This window comes from Hoplias malabaricus, chromosome X2, assembly GCF_029633855.1.
Source record: "Hoplias malabaricus isolate fHopMal1 chromosome X2, fHopMal1.hap1, whole genome shotgun sequence".
Classification (NCBI taxonomy): Eukaryota; Metazoa; Chordata; class Actinopteri; order Characiformes; family Erythrinidae; genus Hoplias; species Hoplias malabaricus.
Genome location: NC_089819.1, coordinates 43442324 through 43469337, shown reverse-complemented (window position 1 = coordinate 43469337; position 27014 = coordinate 43442324). Strand labels below are relative to the sequence as shown.

The 27014-nt window shown below is 39.5% G+C and overlaps 1 protein-coding gene across 6 annotated transcripts in view; it reads left to right on the top strand.

Moving 5' to 3' along the window:
* The first annotated feature begins 1678 nt into the window (after nt 1-1678).
* The window catches only part of LOC136677241 (tight junction protein ZO-1-like), a 144181-nt gene continuing 118845 nt past the window's right edge, over nt 1679-27014 (top strand). For 2 of the 6 annotated variants that reach the window (XM_066654719.1, XM_066654715.1), the window contains exons 1-2: nt 1680-2105; nt 24283-24430. In XM_066654719.1, coding sequence (XP_066510816.1) covers nt 2011-2105; nt 24283-24430 — 243 coding nt within the window. In that variant the 5' untranslated portion in view covers nt 1680-2010. Of the gene's footprint in view, nt 2106-24282; nt 24431-27014 lie in introns of all 6 variants that reach the window. The other 4 variants (XM_066654721.1, XM_066654717.1, XM_066654716.1 and 1 more) reach the window with 3 other exon arrangements.

Below are 27014 nucleotides of genomic sequence, written 5' to 3'. Positions count from 1 at the left end.
CAGTGGAATCCTGAGAAGAAACAAACAGCACAGTGAGCAAAACACAAACCACACAGGTGTCTTCTGTCCACTTTGAGTAATCTCCACATCAATCTAACTTTCAATTTCTAATCATCTGTAATCTTTGCTGTCTTTCCCTACGTGTGATCTTTTCCCTTGTCCCTTAGTCAAATCATTTAAATTCCACTTTATTTTTTTGTAATTTTGTAATTCCCATGTCTTATCAGCTAATCTGATGTTTGTTAATGGAATATCTCCTAAGAAACCCACCTCTTCTTTAGACACTGGGCCTCCCTTTGACTCTGCTTGGCCTTTAAAAAGACTAATAGCAAGTGCCCTTTGGCCTTCTCTAGGATCAGGGCAGAGGTTTACTTAAGAAGATTGTGCTTGAAAAAAGGTCAGTAGGTGGCCATATGTAATTGTTGTAAAAGCTTTGTTTTTAGATTGCGCCCTATGGTGAAATCATGCAGTTAATTCAATGAATGAACAAATGTTGTAAACAACTTCTAGAATTGAGTGCTTTGTTGCTGCACAATGAATTCACTGTGCATAAACAAATACAAATATAAAATGTAAAGGTAAAGTAAAAAATACACCTCCACAAGCATAACAACACTCACAATTTGGAGAGGCAATTAAACTGTTGCCATTGTAGATGCACCACATGAGCTCTTGAGTGGCTTGTTATATTTAATGATATTAACAAAAGACAATACATTTCACTGATAACACAGGATAATTGCATGCTTTTTGGTTGTGTCTTAGTCAATTAGACCTTTGTCAAAAGCAAGAGAAAGCTGGGACAGTGGTTAGGACGCAGTTAATACATCAACATCAATTTTGAAAATGTGAACAGCTGAGATGAAAGTGATTTGGCAAATGAGTTCATGTTGAAAGTTCACAAAAAAAAAAAAATCACAAAAAATTACATATGTGCCAGATACTAGAGTTTATTTATATGAATGCGTTAATATCTGAAATCCTCTGTAGAAATGTGATCAGAAGCAGTTTTTGGTAAATACATTGACATTGATTTGATGATAGAGATTGACATTATAATGTAATTTAGAGCACCCCCCCCACTCTTTCACTCTCTCTCTCTCTCTCTCTCTCTCTCTCTCTCTCTCTCTCTCTCTCTCTCTCTCTCATCTTTTCCCCTTTTTTGTATTGTATTTGTAAATTAGACAAAATCAGGTTTCAGCCTAGAACTTTGTTTGAATTGCCTTCAAATAATTTAGTCTCTGTGAGAATGTTACAACATGCAAGGTTTTTTTTTTTTTAAATCATTTTAGCCTCACACAAATCCCTTTATTTCTGCTCGTGAACACATCACCACTCATTACACACAACTTGCTCTCTCTCTCTCTCTCTCTCTCTCTCTCTCTCTCTCTCTCATTCTGTCTCTCTCTTTTGCTCCCACTCCACAATTCTCACTTGCTCTACCTCACTCTCTTTTTCTTACTACACTCATACTCCCTCTGTGTGCATGTCTCTCTTTCCTTTGCGTTGCTTCTCTCTCTTTCTGCCTCCTGCTCTCTCACTCTCTCTCCTTCCCACCCCCCGTCTCTCTCTCTCCCTTGCTCTCTCTCTCTCTCTCTCTCTCTCTCGCTCAACACACGCACATCTCCTCTTCTACCTCACACACACACGCGCTCAGGCGCTGCCGCTTCTATTTTCTTGTGCCTCTCCTTTCTTTGTTTAGTGCTCAGTCAGGAAAGTTGTTTCGCACCAGAGCGAAGGGAAACAATGTCCTGCTCCTGACCACCAGCAAATGGATTAGCCGGCTATTTCTGAGCACTAATGAGATTTGGCCAGCTGTAGCAGACATGGACGGTGGTGCCGTGGCAGCACCTTTCCTCCGGCTCCTTGGGGTTCCCTGTCACTCCCCCAGCATTGGACACGGTGCTCTGACAGCCACGTTGGGCACCAAAGGTCTCAGCACTCACCTGTTCCAGCTTTTTTCCTTTTAACGCGAGCACACTGTGGATTCTCCTAGCAGCAACAGACAAGATGAAGTACCAGAAATACATCACAGTGATGCAGATGGCCATGGGAGTGACCGCCTCCAACAAAGACAACTGCCTCCCTCCAAAGAGACAGCTGTGGTGAGCATGACCAGAAGCGTGAGAGAGAGAGAGAGAGAGAGAGAGAGAGAGAGCAAGTGAGAGAGTTTTAGAGTATGGAGAGGACTCACATGTGCCAGTGTTCGCAGAAAGAAACAAAAGAACAAAAGAAAGAGAGGCAGAGAAAGAGGATTAGGAACAGAATATTTAATCTCCAGCGGCACAATTAGCTCTGTTAGTTTGGTTGTAAAAAGGAGCACGAGGGCGCGCTAGTTTCTAGTCAGCTACTCTGCTTCTGTTTGCGGAAGTGTGACACGCTCCCTCTCTCTCTCCTCTCTCTCTCTCTCTCTCTCTCTCTCTCTCTCTCTCTCTCTCTCTTTCTCTTTTACTATTACACTCTACCTATGTTTATTTCTCTGTTTACTCTCGTCAACCGTTTTCTGTCTGCCTGTCCGTATATATTTATATACTTTCTATCTCTATTTCTTTCAGTATTACCTCTGCCTCTGCTGTCTACTCTGTTTCTATATCTATTTGGTCTTTCTACATTTCTTTCATATCCACTGACTCACTCTCTCTCACTCTGTCATTCTTTCTCTCCATCTCTCTCTGTATATTATTCTTTTTCTCTACATCTCTCATTCTCTCACTTCTGTTCTGTTCTCTTCACTCCTCTGTTACACTGATGCTTTTATTTTATTCAGCCACTCTGAAGGGACCGTAGCATCCATCTACTTGTTTGCTCGTTCTGTTTGTATTGTTGTTGTGACCCCAACCCCCCCCCCCCCCCCCCACAACCCCCCGCCCCAACCCCATGTTTCTGATGACCAATCGATCAAAGTGCCGCTCTTCGGAGCACAAAGGCTTGCAGCCTGGAGACGGAAGCCCCACCATGACATCAGCACGTCCACTCCAAATGACTAATTAATTAATCTGCATGCTTCCAGACTCAAGCTGCATGATGCAAACCCAATGTAAATTTGTTCTTATTTTATTCTCGTTAATTGTCCACACCCATGGCTTTGGATTCACTTGTTGTTCTCAGGTTCTAGCTTCCCGTTGTGACCAAGAACAAAGCATGAGCACTTATTATTAGAAGATATGAATGCAGGCATGCGCACACTGTCCATGGCTTTTTTTCTGTCCCAGTGTGTTTCCAGCACTGGGGCAAACAAAGGAGCCACACCATAAACCAGAGCACACAGCATCATTTCATTACCTTAATGATGGAAATAGTCTTTTTTTCTGAGTTGATTAAGGAGCTGATTTCCTCCTAGTTCATCAGTCAATCACTGTCATATCTTTCTCTGTGTGCAGTGTGTTCTTAACACACCTTTTTTACTTTGTTCAAAGCGTGATTGCTCCATTCCCTCGAGCACAATCTCTTACTATGTAACAGCAGTAGGTAAATACATAGATTTATTGACAGCCATTTAAAATACACCTCCGTCTGCATTCATACAGATTCATTGAAGCATTTAAAAATGATCAAGTATAAAAACACAATAAAATTCCCAGGTTTATTTTCACTGTGGTCCTCAGCAATCTTTAGATATTCTACATTTTATCTCGTATTTCACACTATGACATCTACTGAGACTCATAATAAGGGTTATGCTTTATATTGTGTCACACGCTCCTTTCCACAACACGGCTATACCTTTTTCTGTTTTGTCAGTGTTAAAAGGGATCATGATTTATTATATGTCCATATATTTTATTTTCCTTTTCAGTTCTTGACACCATTGTGCCTCCAGCGTACCTCCTGTGTAAATACTATCTCCTCCAAAAGACATATCCTCCAGCAGCCATATTTATGTCATTCATGCTATAGGCAGGCATTTCTGTTCCACAATCTCTAACTGCCAGGGCTGGTGTTTAGAACTCAAACGACATGAGACATAAATGGTTTTTATCTTGAAAGCAGTGCCTTTCTTGACACCTTTCCTCTAATTATGTCTGATATCTGCAGACAGCACAGCAAAGGGGAAATGGCGAATTTTGACTCAAGTGAGAAAATCAGTGGTGTTTTAGTGGTTGCTGATATTTTCAAAGGCTTTCAAATGTGTGTGCAATGCTCATGTAAATATATTTGCCTCGCAGCCTTTATCTGTTCATACAGTGCATGTGTGGATTGAGAACATGGATTTTAAATCCTTCATTGGGTCTGTCAAGTATGATATGCTTCTAAGACCTGAAGGTGTTCACAGAAATAAGCTTGCTTCTTTCTCTATTTTGCTTTCTTCTTTTCTCAAGCAGAAACACACCAGCGCTTGAGCTCATGCCAGCGAATGCTGTTTTTCAAATACACAACTGCAGATACTGATATGTAAACATTAATTTAAAAAAGATTTAGATCCACCTAAATTGGCATTAAAGTGAAATGATTGTGATATCATTGTGCAATCCCTAATAATAATAAGGAATTATTTTTAACAGCGTGCAATGTAGAAGACTGCTTTTTTCATTTTTATTTTTTTATAATTATTATATTTTGATGTTGCTGTTCCCTTAAGAGAGACTCCGAGGTGGGTCTGTATGTTACCCCTTTCACCCCTCCTCCTCCCCCCGTTTAGTGACAGAAGCAGAGTCACGTGCAGAGTGGAGGGGGATGGGGCCCGCCATCAGAAGTGCATTACAGTATTGCCCTAATAGTATTGGAGCCAGGCCCAGCTCGTGCTGGCCGCTGTAATGAAATGCTAGCGTGTGGTCAGATGGAGCTGACCGTTGTTTCCCGCGCTCTCAAGACTGACTGTCTGCCTGCCTGCCTGCCTGCCTGCCTGCCTGCCTGCCTGTCTGTCCGTCTGTCTGTTAGTCTGTTTGCTCCCTCCACTGCGAGGCTTGCCGCTGTTCACTATTTGCTTAATGATGCATGAACACACCATAATCGATAGCCCATCCCCAAGCACACACAGACACACACACACCACACACACACACTCACACAAAACCATGAGCACACATAGTGACACACTAGCAGATGCTCTTCAACATGCATAATCAGAAACGCCCATTCATGCAGATTCACATAACGGCATGATATTATTTGTAGAAACTTGTTTACACACTTGAGCACAAACACATATAATATGCTGTTTTTAACTAGTGACCCATGGCCTGATCATGGTACCTTTGTTTTACAGAAGTATGAAAAATTCCATATCTTTCTGAATTTTACAACTTAAGTAGTAATTCATAATACACCACATGTCCACGATATGCACTGATTGTGGGCACAAACATTTAACTTTGAACACACTGCTTGTATCTTCATCGAAAAACAATAAATTAAATAAATAAATGAAGTGCTCTATAGCAACCACATATGCTTCTGTGGTCACCCTGCCAAGCACTGTCTAGAGGGGTACTATATAGAGGGGTTCTGTGATCCAGAACTAATTATCAACGTCTTTATCAGACTTCACCAATGAATGGGAGTTAATACCATCAGATCCTTACAGAAATATTCCACCTATTGTAAAGCTTTCCCAAAAAAGTTCCCCACCTTAGTAGTTATGGTGTTAAAAATTACTTGACCTATTAATTATTCATATTGTTATATATTTAATATGAACTAGAGTCTCCATTTAGAGTAACTTTCTTACAATTAAGAATTGGTGACCATTTTTTAAACTTTGCTTCAAAATGAAACCCGCATTCTCAGGTTTTCTTTTTTCTTTGTTTTTAAAATTGTTTTTTGTTTTATTGTTCATCATTTGGGACACATTCTAAAATTACTTAGTTTATTTTTAATTTTGCAAATGATATATGTACATAAGATACACAGAATAAGTGTTTAATTAAGTAAATTATTTTTTGGAAAATAGTGATTCCACATTAGAACATTGATCCAAGCTTTTCAATGGTTGTGTATATGTGCCTCGCTGTCTGCCTTTTTAGCTTAGTCATTGTCCCACAGTCTGTTACTTATTGTCCTTGGCATGTGGTCGTGTGTTTTCCGTCGGAAACTCGCATGTTCACCCTCTGCCAGCAGAGGAGTAAGCAGCTTTCAGCTGGTCTTATGGCACTGAGGGGATGGAGATTACACTGGGTTTAATGATTCAACATTCCCCCACCCTCACCATCTCCACAGGGGGTATTGAACATAGCAAGCAGGTGGGGGGTTTATTGAAGTCAAGTGGGTTTAATTGCTTGGACCTGCTGGCTGAACTCTATCCTGTATGAAAGAGCAGAACTTTTAAGGGTATTTACTGCTAAGGATGGGCACATTTTCTGCTTCCTTGAATATATATATATATATATATATATATATATATATATATATATATATATATATATATATATATATATATATATATAATTTAAATAAATTCAAAATATATTATATGGTTTTTGAATAAAAACTCCTAAAGATTTCTATGTTTATGTCACGTAACTTGTATAAGTGGTGTTTTTTACATGATGGTTCAGTTTATTTATCGGATTTACTATACTACATGTAGACCTCCAAAAAAATTAGATCAGTCATACAACCTAAACTGACAGTGTACTTCTAATAATGAAATAACTAATCAAAGCTGAAGTACAAAGAAAAATACAATAAAAATATTCATAAAAAGACCCCACCCATCATTGAAGACTTGTGACCGGGTCACACTTAGGGAAGTCTTTTAACAAAAAAGAAAATGATTGGCAGAGTTGGGAACAGAAGTCACTTTCACACATGCACAGTAACCCATAATTTTTTCAGACATTCTTGAAGGAGCTGTATGTGTGAATGCAACTGCCCGTAACAGTGGTACCGGACATTATCCAGACTTTATCCTGCCAGCCCCCTAGTACACTACATGAGGGAAAGGGCATCTTAAGAAAATCATCTGTAGAATCAGGTTCAGACATTTTCTGTTCATAAGTGAAACAAGTAAATATCTTGACCATTCACACACAAGTCCCATGTCAAGTTGGGACAGACTAGTCCTAAGTCAATACATGCAAGTCCCAAGTCAAGACATGACATGATGCAAATAATAATCTAATTAACAGCGTCTTCTGAAGTTGTACTGGGTGTTCTGGAATGAGGAGAAAACTGCAACATGCCGGGCGGTGGCACACCAGGATTGAGGACCAGTGCATTACAGTGATACAGTGCCATGCAAGCAATTAAAAAAGGTTCAGTGATGTGACTATTATATTTAACACCTGGAAATAAGTTATGTTTAATAATGGGATTGCAGAATCTCTTGAGTTTTTTGAGTCTTAAAGCCCAAGGCTAATTCGATGTCTAGGAGTATAGTTCAGGGGTAGCACGGTGGCAGGTAGTGTCACAGTCATACAGCTCCAGGGACCTGGAGGTTGTGGGTTCAAGTCCTGTTCCGGGTGACTGTTTGTGAGGAGTTTGGTGTGTTGTCCATGTGGGTTTTCTCTGGGTGCTCTGGTTTCCTTCCATGGTCCAAAAACACACATTGGTAGGTGAATTGGCTACCCAAAATTCCATATATGTGTGTGTGTGTTGCCTTGTGGACAACTGCATCCCCTGGAGCTCTATGTTACATTCTAATTCAGACATAAATTCAGTTAAACATCGTCTCTGTCCTGTTAACAACATGTATCTCCTTTTATTTTATTATTTTTTTACAAATAAATGTATTCTGTTACGCTGTAGGCACATACGCAATGTTCATACACAATCCTAAATCGTTTAATTAATAAATAAACAAACAAATAAATAAAAACCTGGCCATAAGGAACAAAACCAAACACTCATCCCAGCAGATTTTTAGTTTACTACATCATTTGAACACCACAGCTGTCTTTCACATCACGTGACAATTTCATGACGAATGGACCAATAGAACTACTCCAAAAATACTTCATTCATTGATTCATTATCTGTAACCGCTTATCCAATTCAGGGTCGCGGTGAGTCCAGAGCCTACCTGGAATCATTGGGCGCAAGGCAGGAATACACCCTGGAGTCCTTCACAGGGCAACACAGACACACACACATTCACTCACACACTCACACCTACAGACACTTTTTGAGTCGCCAATCCACCTACGAACGTGTGTCGGAGCCCAAAAATACTTGGAATTAAATATTTTTACATTCACTTCCATTGAAAGGTAAGAAGGTTTTTTCCTCCTCCTGTAAAGTTACTTTTTTGGGAGATACATGTTTTTAATTGGATAGTGACCATATGCTGAGACTGAAGGTGAAAGTGTTCACACAACTATTTAAATAAACAATTAAGTACAGCAATCCTACTATTATTCAGATAAACAACCACACCCATCTCTATTTGTGTCAGACACTTCTGAGGCAGACCTGTGTGCATGTATGTATGTGATTGTTTTCGTGAGAGAGAAATCTCACACTCTACCATCAGACATACACATTGCTTTCCAGCATGTGGCCGCTAACACTCAATATTTAGTTGTGATAACTCAGCTGTCGTTAAAGTGAACAGCCTTACAAGGCAAGGCTAACCTGAAGTGATCCCCTTGCTTCCCCTTGCTTGCTCTCTCCCGCTCTCTCTCTTTCCCTCTCTCTCTCTCTCTCTCTCTCTCTCTCTCTCTCTCTCTCTCTCTCATGATCATGCTTGCTATCTCAGTCACAGTCTCAGAGTCTCCCTTTTCTTTTCCTATTTGCTTTTGTTCTTCTTTCTATCTCCCATCTCCATGAAATTTCAAATCCACACTTTGACACTTCATTTTTCTGGTGCCATCACTTTGGCCCCGAATACCTTCTAATCAAGCTCTTGCAGATCACAGCTGCCTTTCACTTGCCATAGCACCTCCACTTTCCTTCCACTTTCACAGCATGTAGCCTGGGGCATGTGACGAATGATGGTTAACCGAGTTACCATGGTAACAGGTTTGATGATGTCATTACGACATTAATACTACATCTATTGTACCTAACAGAAGATATTGTTCTGTAAATCCGTCTTGGGTCTGCACTGGTTGCACACAGTCAGTTGGCGGTTGGAGGGTTGAGTGATGTTGGGGAATTGGGTGTCATTTGCGGAAAGCAGACATTTGCCTGTACCAAACTCATCTATAATAGAGTGTTTATTTTAGAGTATCCTCAGACCACAGGGTCAGGCTTCAGACAGCAGGCAAACCAGCTCTGAGTCTTGGGAAAAACACATTTTATATCTGAGCTGTCATACAAACCAGCTAAGCTAAGAAGACACTAAATTGTAAAATTTCCATGACATTTGCAATATCTTTTCTACTTGTTAAACTGTGGTCACGTCTGGACTATGCTCTTCTTATTTTCTTTTATTAGGTAAAGGGTGGGGAGTGTGAGGGAGAAGGTGGAAGGAAAAGTAGTTCCTATACTGTGCTACTATTTATGGTAGCATTTTATAATTAATAGACAGCTGGAATATACTTTCGTCCTACAAAATAAATAAACAAATGATATCGATATTTTGGAGCCAGAATCGATTCTTAAAACAAAACACAAGGATCTAAATATTGATATATAAATATCAATCCGCACATCCCTAGTAAGTACTAGTACCTAGTAAGTATCTTTGATACTCCAGAAAACTTTGGTAGATTTACTTCTTAATAATATCAAATAAAACATCTGCTTTTGCACATATGAAATCAAGCATTAAACAACAATCCATAAGCTTGGTTTAACTATTTGCTGCAGATTTTTCCCATTGCAATTTTTTGTTACATTAAAATTCTGCTACACTGTAGGCACGAGTTAACGTCCTACACAATCATAAAAAAATGACCATAAGGAACAAAAACAAACACTCATCCCTGTCTTCTTATGCCATAAGCAGACAAAAATAAGTATGATTGCTCCAATCAGTGAATCAGACACCAGCAGCCATGGCGACTCACAGCAGGAGAAGGAGATGGATTCAGATACCAAGCAGTAAAGACAGAGTCAGAGCATGACATACAGGCCTGCAAAACTAACCACAGTACAGCCTTATAAAGCCTTAGAAGCACATGTTGCCTTTCAAGTCTTTCCCAGTTTTCACTTTTCACTGACAAGTTTCTTATGCCACAGCCCATGCCATATCTTCAACATTTTTCCAATAAAAATCTGGCAAAATCAATGCTTTTCCAACGCTGTAATTCTGCTGACAAGGAACCAAGGGAGGAATGGTGACATAAATGTATTTACAGGTGCTGGATCTATACTCCCTTCTCCAAAGATAATAAAAACACAAAGAAATAAAAAAGTAACAAAACTTGTTACTGAAATCACCAACAAAGTCAATTGTAAAATTTGAAAAAATTGACATGATCCACCATGACACCTGTTGTGTTAGTAATACAATAATGTATCTTTCAAATCATAACACCTTGGGGGCTCTGGGACAGGTTTGTGCTGTATATATATATATATATATATATATATATATATATATATATATATATATATATATATATATATATATATATACCCTTCAGTCCCACAAGAAGGCTGGGGTGAAGTGTTTCTGTTGAAAGATTGCACACCTGCCTGATCCTGAACAGGTGTTTTGGCATTGCAAAATGTTGCATCCTCCCTTGACATATAGAGAGCTACAGCTAAGCCTGTACTAAATGACCTAACAAATAAAATGTCTAAAAAATAGAAACTATGGGCAGACTTACATGCCAGGGAAGAAATACATGCCCTGTATATGTACAAAAGTTTCATTTCATCAGTACATTTATGATGTTTGCACAGTTCATTTTAACAGCACTATAAATGTATCCTTCTCTGTGGCTCACTGCCAATGGGGAGTGCTTAAAAATGTCTTTGGCAAATTTCTTTATATTTTCTTGCAGATGCCATTGGCTTTGATCCTATATGCCTTTATGTGATCCTATTGCATTTCTTCTTTATTTTTATTTTTTTAAAGGAAGAAAAAAAATGTTAGCTGTTGAGTGAATTAGGTTGGACGCTGTGCTGGCGGATTTCCCATCAGCAACAGGGTTTTAGGGATAGACCATTCTGACAAGTAAAATTGCTTCAATTTTGTAAACAGTCAAATTAAATCACTAAATATTTTACAGTCATCTAGTGTCAGACATGGAAATTCATGTGTGATATATATATATATATATATATATATATATATATATATATATACAGAATGGCAAATACATCTCCATCTTTTGAAAGATTTAGCTTTTCTGAGATGCTCATTTCAAACCCAATCACTGACCTGTTGTCAATTAACCCAGTTTATTTTTTTTTGTGTATTATCATACAATTTTATCACAAGTTTGTCACCCTTTTCTCACAGTTTTTGGAATGTGTTGTTGGCATCACATTTAAAATGAGCACGTTTTTCAAAAACCAAACAAAACAAAATAAAATAATTTTTCAATTTCATAATTTATTATATTGTTTTGTACAATTTAATGTACAATTTAAAGTGAAGGGCTTAAACTATTTGCAAATCATTGCATCCTTATTATTATATACATTTTATTACATACACAGCATCCCAACATTTTTGAAATTTTTGGTTTGTACAACTTTTTTATAATAAAATATTTCCTTCTACAATAAAATTACAAACATGATTTTGATTAAACATTCTACAAATGTTGATAAGTTTTTTAACAGTGTAGCAAGCTTTAGTACCGTACATCCAGTGATGGAAGTAATGATGATGATGTTTTGGTGCACAATTGTATGTGAGCTGAATAGACTTTTTCAGAGTTCTGAGTTCTGGTCCTGGCTTTGCACTTGTTCTGAGAAAACCCACCATGGGGCCTGTCTGCTGTCGCTCCCTGACCGTTGCACTGTCACGTCTGATACACGTCTATCTGCCTAATCTCTTCCTCCATCTGTCGAAGCTGTCTGGCCCACCTAATCAGTGCAACGATTCCTGTCACACTCCTGGTCACCTCATGTCAAAGTGGCCACACACACATTGTGCTCAAAGTTCTTGTGTGTGTGAATAAACCCCCTAACTATTCTGTTGCATTCCCTTCCTCAATGACTCCTGAAAGGTGCCCACTTGTTTAAAGCTGATTTGTTTTGTTTGGCCAGTTGTATTGTAAGTGCATTGGCAAAGTTAATCTGGCATAAATGTGATGCGACATGCTGCTCCAGTCATCCTCTCACTCCCCAGGGACAAAGTTTGGGGTCATGGGAGCGTGAAAGACGTCATGTCCTGTTCGTGCAGGCCAGGAAGCCTCAGGAAACACGTGCTGCATTTTGCTGATGGTTTGTGACCGACCAGTTTTACAGTTTCTTTCGTAAGATGAGTTTTCTTCCTTTGCAACTTGACAAAGTGAACCCTACTTAATGGTAGCAGATGTGAAATGTTACGGTCTCTGAGCTGAGAAAATGGCTTTCTTTTTCTTCAGGGGTCGAGTGCCCCTAAAGATTTTTTCCTCTACTAATATCATAAAAAAGCTTGTGACCTATAGGAATTCAATAACAGTGACTAAAAAAAAAAAAAAACAAGACAGACACCTTACCTAAAAGACCTTAGATCAGCAATTAGGAGCAGCTTCTTGATGAAGCTAATAAGGGCTTATATTTAATTGCTAATCAATGGCTTATTTTTTCCATTTCTGAAGTATTCCCAATGCTTTAATGCAGGGCACGTCTTCCTGCCCTAATCAAAGAGATCAAAGACATCATAATCATACAGGATTTTAATTGTATGTATTTATTTATTTTTGGTTTGGATCTGAATTGTCCAGGTGATTGCCAGGAACTGGGCTGCAGTTATCTGATGTACTTTATGTGCTCTATATCGTATAGAACTACAATTCCCATTATGTGCATTTCCCTGAACCTAAAAGTCCTTGGCTGGGAGTTATGTAACAAGAGCAAGTGCTAAGGTTTCTGATGGATTAGCAGATTTAACTTGATACCCTTTGTCTTTGATACATTGCTACTCTGCAGATTTCCCTGTTGCTAAGTATGGCAGGAGTCCACTATGTCATTTGAGATTTTTGTTTGGAAACACCCTGTGGTTAAAGCTTGGAGTCACTGAAATGGCTGGGAAGTGTTGTGACACATTCACATTTTAACAGAACAATGAACAACAGTGTTTTCCAGAGTGTAGCATTTGAAACTGGTATTATTAATATGGGTATTTTAGGTTCCTCTTATCAGAAGAAACACTTTGCCTGTAATCATTACGTATTTTTAAGGATAATTCATAATTTATAATGCTGTCATTGTACAAAAGTGGTCATATTATACCGTTTTCCTAAGTTCCCTGAGGAATTAACAAAACATCTGACATGCTTTGGTCAAAGTACTACAAGGATCAAACACAGTTGGGTTCTCACCCTGTCTAACCACTTCAGATTGGCCCGTTTCAGTACCTACATTTACATTTACATTTATGCATTTGGCAGACGCTTTTATCCAAAGCGACTTACAAAAGAGGATCTAACATTCGAACTACAGCACAAATTATACAAAGTACCTTACATTAAGTGCAATATGCCAGGAAGTAATAAGTGCATTAAAGAAAGACATTCAGTGCAAAAGATACTCTTGGAAGAGCTGGGTTTTCAATGATTTCTTGAATGCAGAGAGGGTTTCTGTTGCTCTGATAGTGCTTGGAAGCTCGTTCCACCAGCGTGGTACCAGAGATGAGAATAGCCTCAACTGACCTGTACGGGGGGTTAGTCGTGTTAGTAGGCGCTCCTTTGAGGAACGGAGAGGGCGGGCGCTAACGTATGGTTTTAAGAGTCTATTGAGGTAGATGGGAGCAGAACCAGTGAATACTCTGAAGGCCATCATTAGTGATTTGAATTTGATGCGAGCAGCTAAGGGTAGCCAATGCATCTCAACTAATAGGGGCATGACATGTGCTCTTTTTGGTTGGTTGAAGACCAGGCATGCTGCCGCATTCTGGATCATCTGTAGCGGTCTCACAGCACAGGCCGGAAGACCTGTCAGGAGGGCGTTGCAATAGTCTAGACGGGAGATTACTAACGTCTGAACGAGGAGCTGTGTTGTATATTGAGTTAGGTATGGCCTAATCTTCCTTATGTTGAATAGGGAGAAGCGGCACGATCGAGCTACAGCGGTAACGTGATCTGCGAAGGTCAGCTGGTCATCAACCATGACACCTAGGTTTCTTACAACCTTGGTGGGAGCCACTGATAGGGACCCTAGCTTGATGCTGATGTTGTGGAGAATAGCTTGCTTGGCTGGGAGGACCAGTAGTTCAGTTTTGGATAAATTCAATTGGAGGTGATGTTCCTTCATCCATGTAGATATGTCAGAGAGACAGTCAGAGATTGGAGTTGCCACTGAAGTGTCTCCTGGAGGAAAGGATAAATAGAGCTGTGTGGCTGCGGACACAATGGACGGGGCTATGGTTTGCAGTAGGGTGGTAGGAATGGGATCCAGTGGACAGGATGTGGGACGGCCACCTCTAAGAAGATTTGATACCTCGTCTTCTGTGAGAGGAGTGAAAGAAGGGAAGGAAGCAGTAGGTTTAGGAGGATTCGAAGGGGGAGCCGGAGGCTGTGTAGAGGGGTCAGAAAACCGGCTGCTGATTGCAGCAACTTTGCTGGTGAAGAAGTCAGCAAATGCGTCAGTGGTGAGGTTGGTTGCAGGGGGTGGAGGTGGAGGGTTCAGCAGAGACTTGAAGGTTGAAAACAGCTTCCGGGTGTCAGTAGCATTGTTGATTTTGTCTTGGTAGAATTTCTTTTTTGCAATGGTGACATTTGTTGAGAAGGCTGAGAGCAGGGATTGTAGTTGTGTCAGGTGTGATGGGTAGTCAGAGGGCACAGGCGATCTAAGCAGGAGCTCAGTGTTGTGCAGAGTGACTCTGTGGCGTCATTGACCTCAAGAGATGAGAAGGTGCTGGGGGGTGGGAGAGCAGAAGTCACAAGGGCAGAGAAGTGGGTGGGAGATAGGTTGCGAAGATTGCGCCGGAAGGGGACAGGGGGAGCGGACACAGTGGGTTGCTGAGGGAGACAAGCATTTAGCTGAATAAAGTAATGGTCAGAGAGATGTAGAGGAGTAACATTTACAGAGTTAATTAGGCAGTGTTTGGTGAGAATGAGATCAAGTGCATTACCTGCTTTGTGAGTACCTGTTGCTTTAAATGATTGTGAACCACACACAGTATGAAACAGCAGCGTGAAGCAAGGGACACAGAGACTCCATTTTTAACTCAGCTCTTCTCCACTAGTTTTCTCCATTCTTTTTTTTTTTTTTTTTTGACATGTTTAATCATGTCTTTACTCTGGTCATATCTGTTTCCCATGGTTTAACCTCGTTTTTACTTGTGGGTCTGCTGTGAAGAAAGATGCTCAGAGTGGGGCAGGACAATTCTAATATGCTTATGCTCTATGTAAGGTTCAGCACAAAATTAGAAAGGCCCATTTTATCAGTTGACTTTGTTGTTGTGTTTTACAAGTTGTAGGTTGGTAGGCTCCAGACACTCAAACTGTGCACATACACTGAAAAAGTGAGATATTTTTACAAAAACAGTGCTCCCACTGTTTGTCCACTAATTGTGATAAAGACAGTGATGTATCTTCAGTCTTAGAAGGCAGCTACTGTAGGATGAGTCTGAATCCATGGCTTGTAAAAGCACAAGCTTTTTAGAGCTCCATACTAGTTGCACTTGTCTACTCTGATATGAGCAAGACCTTATGAAGATGAGTGCCTTCAGGGCACACACTCTCCTCTTAGTCATTCAGCTGGGCTTTATAATCCCTGGGAGGCCGCAACCAGCAAATGCCAAAGTTGCTTCCTGGTACTTGCTTTCAGGTGATGTCTTCATCAAGTGTGACTCTGGCATGATGTATCAAAACCCTTCACATTCACCTTGGCTTCCACTTGGATTATTGCAGCCTAACGAGGCACTACCGCAGCCACTGAAGTGAGTAATGCATCAAAACTGGAGCAAGGTCTCTGTTCTTCCGGCCATGCAATGTCACACGATGTGGCCTTCCCAGTGCTGCAGTACATATCGCCTTTCCCTGACACCCATCGATAGCGCATGTTGCCTCCATGGGAACGTAGCATGATGCACGTCCTGTGCTATTTTTAAAGCTTCCATATTGATTGATCATGTTGATCATGGTTAGATTTCAGCATGTGCCATCTCTAATTGACTAAAACACAAGGAGGCTTTATTTTGCTGAACTTGCACTGTTGTTTTAAGACAGTTGGAATGAATAGATCAAAATGCTTGGGGTTTACCCTATCCCAGTTATCCAGTTATACACGTTTAGACAAAAAATGTGCAGTGTTCTTTGTAGTTTTGTGAAGAAGCTATGAGGCTACTATCAATGAACAGATTTTACAGGCTAGTGAAGCTTGCATTCACTAGGTAGCGGTGGAAACTTTTTGTAAATTTGCCTTGTCACATCATTTCTAGTTGGCTTGTTTGTGTGGGTTCTGAGGTAGTAGAAGCAGCTTCTAAAATAGAAGCTTGAATTTTGTCTGTATTTTTGATTGTCTTTGTAGGTAACAGCATGTAGTGCTTTGTGGTCCAGTACTACATCCCTCAACTTCATCTTGTTGACACAATTCAGATAATTTTTATCCCTTCGTATTCTCAAACTACACTATTCAACATGCAGTGTGCAAATACATCCCATAAATATGGGGAAGTCATAAAGTTCAACAGATCCTCACTGCGAGCCACTGATATACAAGATAATATGCACATTTGTGATCCGGACTCATTAGTGATATAGTACACACCTCAATGGTTGCTTCAAATTTTTCTTTGTTAAAAGAGTAATTTAGTTGTTTCATATCTGTCCACTATTCACATACTGCATTTTTAGTCTATGAACATTTGTTTCCACTTTGAGAATACATTATCAGCAGGGGCTGTGTTAGTCTTTAAATAATGAAATCCAACTTTAAAGTCCACACCACTGACATAGGTGAAAAGGCATGTTTACAACAGATGTCAGTGTTATTTTTTTCATTTTGACTATGCCAGGCAATGACCATGCCACCCTGGAAAGAGGGAATTGGAGGAAGGAGCAAGCTGGCCCTCGGGGTATTTATTAACACCTAGATTTATTGTAAACCAAGAATAATCAGCCTTCTGTCTCAGTACCAAAAAACAGTATATTTCTCTTCTCTTTCTTGTGCTTCCTCTCTTGTAGACCCTGTACCTATTAGCAAGTCTTTGCCAGGTGTTTCTTATTGTAAGTGCACCAACAGGTACTCAAGTTTGACCAGATTGAGAAGAGTCAAGGCCACAGCTCCACATCGATCCATGGGGCTCATGGCTTGCCTCTGATCTCCCCCTCCCAGTTCGAGTGCTGACTGGCTCCTGGCCTGGTTACGTTGCCTAGTTTTTCTCTTTCACACCACCGTGTGATATGTGTGATTTAGGAATGCTGTATCATATAATATAATATAATATAATGTAAAACAATATAATATAATATAATATAATATAATATAATATAATATAATAACATTTAAATTAATAGTTTGTATAATATGTAATATAATAGTTTGTGTCCATACCTTCTTCATTACACTGACCTTAAAGCACAAATGCAAAATAAAAGCAGCTATTTTTGACCAACAAAAAATAGTTTTGGCTAATGGACTGACACTTGCTGTAAGGCAGGACATTGTGTAGGGAAGGCATGAAAAATAGTTTTTTTTGTTTTCTTCGCAAAAGTATCATTTTAATCATCCAGGCTACCTGTGCTCCTCAGCACCACTGACCTCTTCTGGCTCCTTCTCTGTGAAAGGGACAACATGTTATTTCTGGACAAACACTCATGCAACTTTGATGGAGCTCACCTTCTCTGAAGAGTCCCGACTCTGTGTTTTTTCTTCTCGTTTGACGGTGATGCTTTGTTTAGCTGTGGGGGGAGGACAAACATGGCAGGTTGCTTAATATTTCAGCACATTACTCCTTCAGGGCAAGATGCAGAACAACCTTTAAAGGGCACATTTCACTTTACAATCCTCCCTGTTGTCATCTTATACTCCTGGAGCACCTAAGTACAGTGTTGCTAATTGTTTTTGTTTCACGTAGAGATTGTTGAGTCTAGGGACTGATTAATGATCGTCTTTTGAACTCTTAATGGTTGTTTTGGCCTTGTCTGTCGTCCGCTGTTGTGTGTCTGAAGGTGTCTGGACTTGCATTTGCTTCTTCCTCCATTCATTCTCTCTTTCATTCATACGTTCATATTAGCATCATTGAGGATTTCCTGTGGATTTAGTTATTTAATAAAGATCAGGGTTGAAAAGATCACTGATGTGTGGACTGCAGTGATTATGTGTGTGTTTGTCCAGGCTTATTCCCATCCTCAGAGTACAGAAAGACAGACCACTCTGAACACTCCAGTATTATTCTTAGAAATCTATTCTAGAACCCCAGAAGGCTTTAAAAGCTGCCGAACTCACTCTCGGACAAACAGAGAGGTAAAGAAGAAAAGGGATGATAAGAAGGAAAGAGGGGGCAACTTAGAGACTTTTGTGACACCAGAGACAGCATGAAAGACTTTTGTAGCACCAGTAGCTGATCCAGATTGAAAGCAGAGCACTGTGTTTGGGTTTAGTGCAAATCCACTTGGGTGCGTGTGCAGGCCGAAGGTCACATTGCTCTGTCACTCTGGCTGCCACTCACAAGGACAGCTAATGAGCTCTGAGGGTCGTTTGTGGACAGCCATGAAATTTGGGAAGATCTGAATATAGATTTGAGATCATTATGAGGGTTTATTTGGTTTGTTCTGCTGCACACTGTAGCAATGGCATTTAAGAAAAATGAAAGCTCTAAACCAGTGCTTTTTAATTCTGGTCCTGTGGACCCCTTGTCCCAACACATCTGATCCACCTCTTCAGCTACACTATAATACTAACTCTGCTAATCTTACATTTCCTCTGAAATTAAAGTTTGTGATAGCTAGTTTGTGGTGGTTATAGCTTCTGTGTCGCTGGGAGGGTTTTAAAATATTCTACTCAGTTTTATTTATAAAGAATTTTTCACAACTGGTTTTGTCATACAGCAGCTTTAAAGAATTCCAAGTCCTGTCCCCATGACAGTGGCAAGGAAAAAGTCCCTTGTGAGGAACCAAGGCACAAAAGAGGAACCCATCCTCCTCTGGCTGACACTGGAACAAAACAAAGAGGGTATATTAACAGAGATGATTATGATTAAAAAATTAAAGGGTTATTAGGGTTAAAGTGATCTGTTACACCATGCTCCGAGTGTGTTAGTATCTGTGTTAATAAAGAACACTCTGATGTAGTTGAAGAATTCTAGTTAAAACAACATCTCAGGGGTCCATCGGTGAAGCCAATATGAGACACTGGGGCACATGCAGAAGGCTCAATGAGGGATGAGCAGAACTACACTCACACGTATTTAACCTTTATTGTCCTCCTTGGCATTGAGCTCGGTGACCTTAGGCTCATGTGCAGCTGCTCAATGTCAGTTTTAATGTCATCCTGTCTGTGGAACCTATATGTAATTGTTTGTACAACTGAACATGTGCATCGACAATTTTTACTGATTAATGTAGCTAAATTCACATTTTTTTTTTGTAAATAAGTTTACCCATTTTGACCATATTATAATTATTAGCACTCTATTGATGGGCAGGGACCAGAGTTTAGATGCTCCTGTGCTATCCTGTGCTTCGATTTGGTCCAAAGAGGGTATAACTCTGAATGTACTAAATCAAATCTTTTGGTAAATTGTAGCATTTCATATTACCTCTGAGAGCCCTAGATTTAAGACATATGAATATTTACCACACAATTTAAGCATAATTTCATAATTAAGGAATTGTATACATTCTGTATTGCCAAGTCTGATCTTGCTTTTCCCACTGATATTGATTCAGTCTGATATTTTAATAACTGCCAGTACCTGTGTTGGTTGTGAAGGGTTAAATCATCTACCTTCAGATGATAGGACACTGCTTTCTACCTACCAGACTTATGGAATCTCATTTGTCCCAGCTAATCAAGGTCTACTGATGACTCTGGACCAGATGCTTTAGATTAGAGCTACTTCTTCTGCCAGCGGATTGGTGAGACTAATTAGACACACCTCAGGTCTACATGTCAGGAGAGCTTGTCATTCCAATCATGACTTTGTTGATCAGGAGCTTTTCCCCAGAGGAGATAGCAAGCTGTCAGTGTTATATATGCTTATGTCAGTCTAGCTGTCCACACACTTGGACTTCTGGCAATATTTTTGGACAGATTTGAAATTTGTCAAGTGTGAATACTATCATCTATAGACAGTAGGGATGTGCATGTGTACTGTTCTGTTAAAGGGAAAGTCTGTGACTGTGGGGAAGTGCCGTTCTCTGGTTTGTTTACATTTAGAAGCTCTGTAGAATGTTCTGAGGGAAAAACTGACTGTTATTTGTACTAGGCTGAAGTTTAATTTGAAAGTTTTTATTCACTGTTTGAATTACCACAGAAACTCATTTGTTACTTGAGTTGTTTATTTTTGTAGTAGTTTTGGTTTGTGTTTACTTTCATTTTTCCCAAATTCCCAAATTTAGAGTCAGTTCCATCTACAGCAAAAATACGTCATATTACCCACCTATGGAGCAGGAATGGAGATGTATCTTCAGTTTATGCTTTTCAACATTTGGAGGTCTCTTCATTGTTTAAAAACCTCAAAAAAGCTGCTTACTGATGGAAGCAGAGAGAGAAAGCCTAGTATACTGGATTTATAGAAAATGAGGCTTCATAAACACATTAGGCCAGTTTTGAACACTCAAAAAAGTCTGGAGAGCTAGCAAATGGTGAAGAATCATCCTCAGAATTTTATAAAAAATTACAAATGTTGCTTTTAACTGTTTCCCCAAAAGAGAAGAAGCCAAAGTCCACTTTTTACTTAACAAGTAATTTATGCCATTGGGTTTTTCATTCCTTTGAGAGTCTAGAAATCCGTAGAGTGTTTTTTGCAGATTTTGTGATGAAATAAGCTTTTTGGCTCGCTAGCAGAAACATGTTTCCCTCCTTTAAGCATTCACCAGCTAAACACGTTTAAACAGCATTTGTTTTTCGCACCTTACCTTTACACCATCAGAAGGAGTTATGCTATTGTTTAAACCCAGATATGTCACTGTAGAGCAGAGACATTCAAATCCAGACTTTTGATCCACTATACCTGTCTAGTCATGTGCATTAGCAATTGGAGCCATAGTCCATCCATTATCTGTAACCGCTTATCCAGTTCAGGGTCACGGTGGGTCCAGAGCCTACTCAGAATCATTGGGCACAAGGCAGGAATACACCCTGGAGGGGGCGCCAGTCCTTCACAGGACAACACACACACTCACACATTCATTCACACACTCACACCTATGGACACTTTTTGAGTCGCCAATCCGTGGACGGAAACCGGAGCACCCGGAGGAAACCCACGCGGACACAGGGAGAACACACCAAACTCCTCACAGACAGTCACCCGGAGTGGGAATCAAACCCTCAACCTCCAGGTCCCTGGAGCTGTGTGACTGCGACACTACCTGCTGTGCCACCGTGCCGCCCCTGCAGCCATAGTATCATACCTAAAGCCGTTCATTTTAATATCCCAGTCTGCCACTGGGATCAAAAAAAGCACATTTTAAACGGATCTAGCAATGGTTAAAATTTTCACTTTTTTGACAATCAGTTCCTTTATTTCTAACAGACACCGAAATACAAACAGTAGTCTAATTTTTATTTTCACAACCCTAACAGAAGAAGACTTTTTATCTATTAGACTACTACAGCTAATGTCAGTATTTCATGATGTAAAATCAACTCATTGTTGGCTAACCCTGTAATTGCTCCCTCTCATAAACACACTAGTAATGATGTTTCAAGATATCCCTTTGCTCTGAAAAGCAAAAAAGCAGAGCATGACTCACAGTTCTCCGTTAATTGTAACCGTTGCTTTTGAAGGAAGGTCATTATGCCTTAGGCCCTCTACTCCTAAAAGGGTATGAGGATCAACATTTCTGGAGTCAGAACATAAGCACCAGAAGGTGCTATAGCGCTCAAAAAAATGACATTGGACATTGGTTACATAAACCACCCTGTAGCGGGCTAAAACTCTAATTTCTCTCTCTTTCTGCATCTCTCTCTCTCACTGTCTCTCGCTCTCTCTTCCCCACTCCCCCTCTGGATGCTCTCCTGGCACTGAGTGTGTATGGCCTTTATCCCAGGCAAAAGCGGGATAAAGAGAGTAATGGAGAAGATAGGCATGAGAGGAAGAGAGAGAACAACAGGAATGGAAGTGAGAGGAAAGCATAGAGAGAGTAATAGTAGATTATGCAGTGAGACTATTCTTAACCCTAGTTGCATTGAGGTTTATTAAATCAAATGGTTACATGTAAGGGTTACCAGAAAACCTGTCTTCCATTTCTTCCATAAGTCACTGTTACCACCACTGTTAGTTAAACATGTCAAATAAACAGTAAGTGAATACTTGAAACTAGCTTGTTCTAAAGTGGGTTGATATGAAATGTTCCAATCTAGAGGAATTATTTACAACCATGGTGATGGTAAATGAACATCTGTCATTCCAAGTATTTCTAAATGCTACCTCCATAAAGGTATTAGTAAATCAGAAGATACTGAAGATTTGGACTTCTGTGTATGAATTTTTCACTGCTATTTCACACTGAAATACTCTGCCTTTATTTGCACTTAGTCACTGAATTATACAGAATTCGTTTTTAAAAATGGAATTAATGGAATAGATATAAAACAGATTACGTTTAGAACAAAGTATTAGTACAAAAAATACTGACTTCATGAAAGAAATATTTTACTCAAGAAAGTATGCTATTGACAGTGGTGGTTCTGTATAGGCCTGGAACTGTAGTCTAGAGTAAGACTAGCGTGAGGGAGCTAGAAAAGCACTGTATGTGTGTGGAGTGGTGGAGTGTGCCTCATACCTAGTGTTAGCCCCCGGGCTGTCACATGACGTTAAACCCACTTGTCTTGAATGCCATTCCAAACCGACAGGGAGGAAAGCCCTTTAAAAATGAAGCAAAGAAGGGTCTTGGAAACATTTGTGGCCTGCTAGCCTCATTTCTGTATCGCTTATGTGCAAACATAATGTTAGTCAGCTTTCTGTGGGACTGGGCAGTGTGTGCACGTGCCATGATTACAGAGGCTTTTATTTTATGAGGACATTAAAACTATCATGGGCAATTTCTCCAAACGGTTTAATTGTCTGGTGCTTTAATTCAATATGAAAAGCACTCAGTGTAATAAAGGGCTGGCTGGGGCAACCAGTTTCAGAGGGAGGCAGATTTTCCAAAACATTTCATTCACCACAAGAGGAGGGTTACTCATTTAAGGGTTGCTCATTCCTAGATCATTTATCTTTCCTGAAGCTTTAAACCGTTAGATTCCTGCCCAGGGGAGGGGCACTTATGCATATTCATTATTGAGGGTCAGTTTATGCACAGTTGAGCATGTGCATTAGGTAAAAAAGGGAGATATATAGTGAAGGAAATACTGTTCTGTTTTCTGACCCACAAAAGGAATGTCAACTAATTCATGTAGATGGTGGTTTGTCCAGCCAAGCCTCGGACAATCAGTAAGGTGTATTCCCATGCCACAGCAGACAACCAGTATCTATGACACTGCTATGTGTTCCATGTTTAAAGGTTTAATGTTATGCTAATAGCACTCTATATATGGAGTGTGAATTTATCACTTACTAATATTAGCCAAAACAAGTTTATTGAAATTGGTTTCTGTTATTTGGTGATTTGGATGTGAATTTGGAGTGAATGTTGCTAATGCCATAGTCATTGTTTTGCAGCAGATTTGTGAAAAAGGGTGGTGTGGTACACAATAGTTTTAAGAAAAAAAATAGCTTCTAAATAAAATATTTCAGATTTACCCAAGTATTTAACCATTTTCAGCATTACATATAACACTTTTAAAAACCTGTGTAGGTTCACTGGTCATTCTAGATCATAAATAGATGAGGTATATTTGTTTGAACAGGTCCTGTTTGCAATAAGTCCCACTGTAATGAATATCTGACTCTGTAAGTTTGCCTACAACTTCAGATCAAAACGTTCCAAGTAAAAGAGTTTACAGTTAGACTATTTGCATTAAACCTTCCTGATTTAGCTAAAGATGCACTAATGTAACCTTCCAGAATTACTAGCAAAAATGTTGGATCAGTTTTGTCTCTTTAAACTCTCCTTTCTGTTTTTTTGTTTTTTTTTGTCCTCTTTTTCTGGCCATCTGCCTTAGTGTTTCACTCTGTGATGTCTAACACATTGAACAATCTGTACCTGTCACACTGACCCTATATTTGTCCCTCTTCTCCAGGGTGCCCCCCAGCTCTGATGCTGCTGCCTCCTCCTTTGCAACTCCCACTGTGGCAGCGGTGAGTCAGGGCAAACCGTCGCTGCGTAGGATCAAGGGCCGCATTCACCGGAGCAAGAGCCTGGACAGCATTGACCTGCTAGACTGTAATGTAAGGCTGTTCTCTATTCACAGTGAAGCATCTACATCGCGTTCATTCACATCACTTTTCAGAGAACTTTTAGCTGTAAATTATAAAAACGTGGTAAAAATATATGAGATGATTTATCTGTTATCTTCTTTTTGTTTATTCAGGGGTGTACAGACCTTTTATATCCACTTTAAAATGACTGCACACAGTGGGGAAAACCAAAGTGGGCCTTTTGTGGTTTTGAATATTGATAACTGGGGTATGGATTACATTGCTGTAGTAGTATATTATGCAAAGGATTCCACACAGGGCTGTAAGGCAAAGACTGCGTTCATAAAAGTTATGAGAAAAAACGAATTTGTCCTAGCTTTACAGTACACATCCAACATTGTCTTGTTTTATTATTCAGCTATAGTCTACCTAAAACTCAAATATAATATACAATTAAAGGAGCACAAGGTAAGATTTGGTATATTTGCTTCTCAGTATTTTTGCTCATCTGAGTATCCCTAGTCACAGTTTTACAGGTTAAACTATGTAAAACTGACACTATGAGACTAGGTAATGTGAGATCCAATGAAGAATGCGAATATGAGCATGAAGAAGGTGCCGAACAAAAACGCCAAAATTGAGATTTTGTGTGCCTAATTTCTTGCTGCTGCACGTTCCAAACTTGTGTGAGCTATGTGTGACTCACTGCTTTTTAAAGGAATAGGCGGTGTTCTGAACAGTGCTGTTTAGACAGTATGAGAATGGTGCTGATGTGTTTGATCCATGTGGTATTTTGACCAGATCATGTCACAGACATTTTATATTTCATTGAGACTCCACTGAACTGTGTTATCTTGTGGAATACAGGTATTATTGTCACAGTTAAAATAGCATCCTTCATCAACAAGTCCTTTATTTTACCAAAGCAAGTGTCCCTTAAAGGGGCATCTTTTTTTTTTATCTTAATGCTGACACCTTCAAATGTGACAGAGATAAAACACACATCACTGATTTTACCCACCAGCCGTTCTCAGCTGTGAATCAGCATCCCAGGGCTGCCAGATGTTTCCCAAAGCACATTTGAACAGACTTTAATCCATGAGCAGAAAACTGTCACAAATACTGGTTTGTTTCTAGAACAGGGTCATCTTTTACATCTGTAGACATCTGGAAGATATATGCAATAATATGGTTTATATAAGTTTGTGTAAAGTATACTTCTGTAGTGTTCTCATATATAACACTTCATTATCATGTGTGCATGTCATATCCAGATTTAGTAAATGGAGCAGTGGTGAGAATGGCTTCTGGCAATTTGCTCTACTCAGTGACCTCCATGCCTTCAGTGAGCCCTTTTTTACTCTCCACTCTCTACCAATCCACAAGACTACAATTTTCTTTAACATATTGATGGTCCTATAGACATCTGTCTGAGAAAACAAGTCAAGGACAGTTTCTCTTCTGTTTTTACGTAATAATCTTTGGATTAAAAAGAAAAATACATTCAGAATCTTTAGCTATTTTTGATAAATATGAAATTAAACTGGTCAGTTTTGACATTTAGAAAAGTTTTGCAACATTAGCAGCATTTCTGCTGTATGACAGACACATATTAAATCTAAAATGTGATTATTTATACTTCATCTATTTATATTAACAGACTATTTCCTATCATTTTATTGAGTCAAACTACACTGCTTAGTCAACACAGATGAAGTGGTGGTGTGTTTGTGTTTGTTGTGCTGGTAAGAGTGGATCAGATACAGCAATGCTGCTAGAGTTTTTAAACATTGTGCTCACTTACTGTCCACTCTATCAGACACTTCTCCTTCATTGACCCACCTTGTAGATGTAAAGTCAGAGACAGTAGCTCGTCTGATGCTGTTTTTGTTGGTCGTCCTCTAGTGGTTCCTCAGTGGACACAGGTGGCTGCGCACAGGACACTGTTGGCTGTATATTTTTGCCTGATAATTAAAGGGTAAAAGGGGGCTAGTAATATATGCATAGCAACAAATAGACCTCAGTTCTTTAATTGTAGGATTACAAAGTCCACCAATTTTGAAAGTGGAGCTGATAAAATGGGCAATAAGTGTAGAATATTAGAATGCTTGACTTTGGCCAGGCAGTGTAAATAATTACATTCTGTGCCATTTACACACTGAGCTAAACTTCAATTCACAGTTTCGGTTCCACTTTATTCATCCCCAGTCTCTGCTGACTGTGTCTTAACAAGCCAATAATGATTAGGCTGGTTTTTTAAGACCTTGCTATTGACCCGAGAAGTTCTATTGAATTTCTGTAACGACAACAATGGAAACCTTGTACAAATGGAACCTGAATACATATGAGCATTGAAACATAGTTTGATGGTGATTAATGGCCTAGTTATTTATCCGTTATTTATTATCTCCACATCTGTATTGCAGGAAAAGTTTCCATTCACTGACCACTCTATTAGATACATCTGCTTTGTTTAATATTTCATTATTAACTCCACTCACCAGGTAGGTGCACTTTGTAGTTTAGTAATTTTATCTGTTTATTTGTGAATTTATGTAAGATCCTAAATGGTCAGGACCACCACTGAGCAGGAGTTATAGAGTAGTGGATCAGT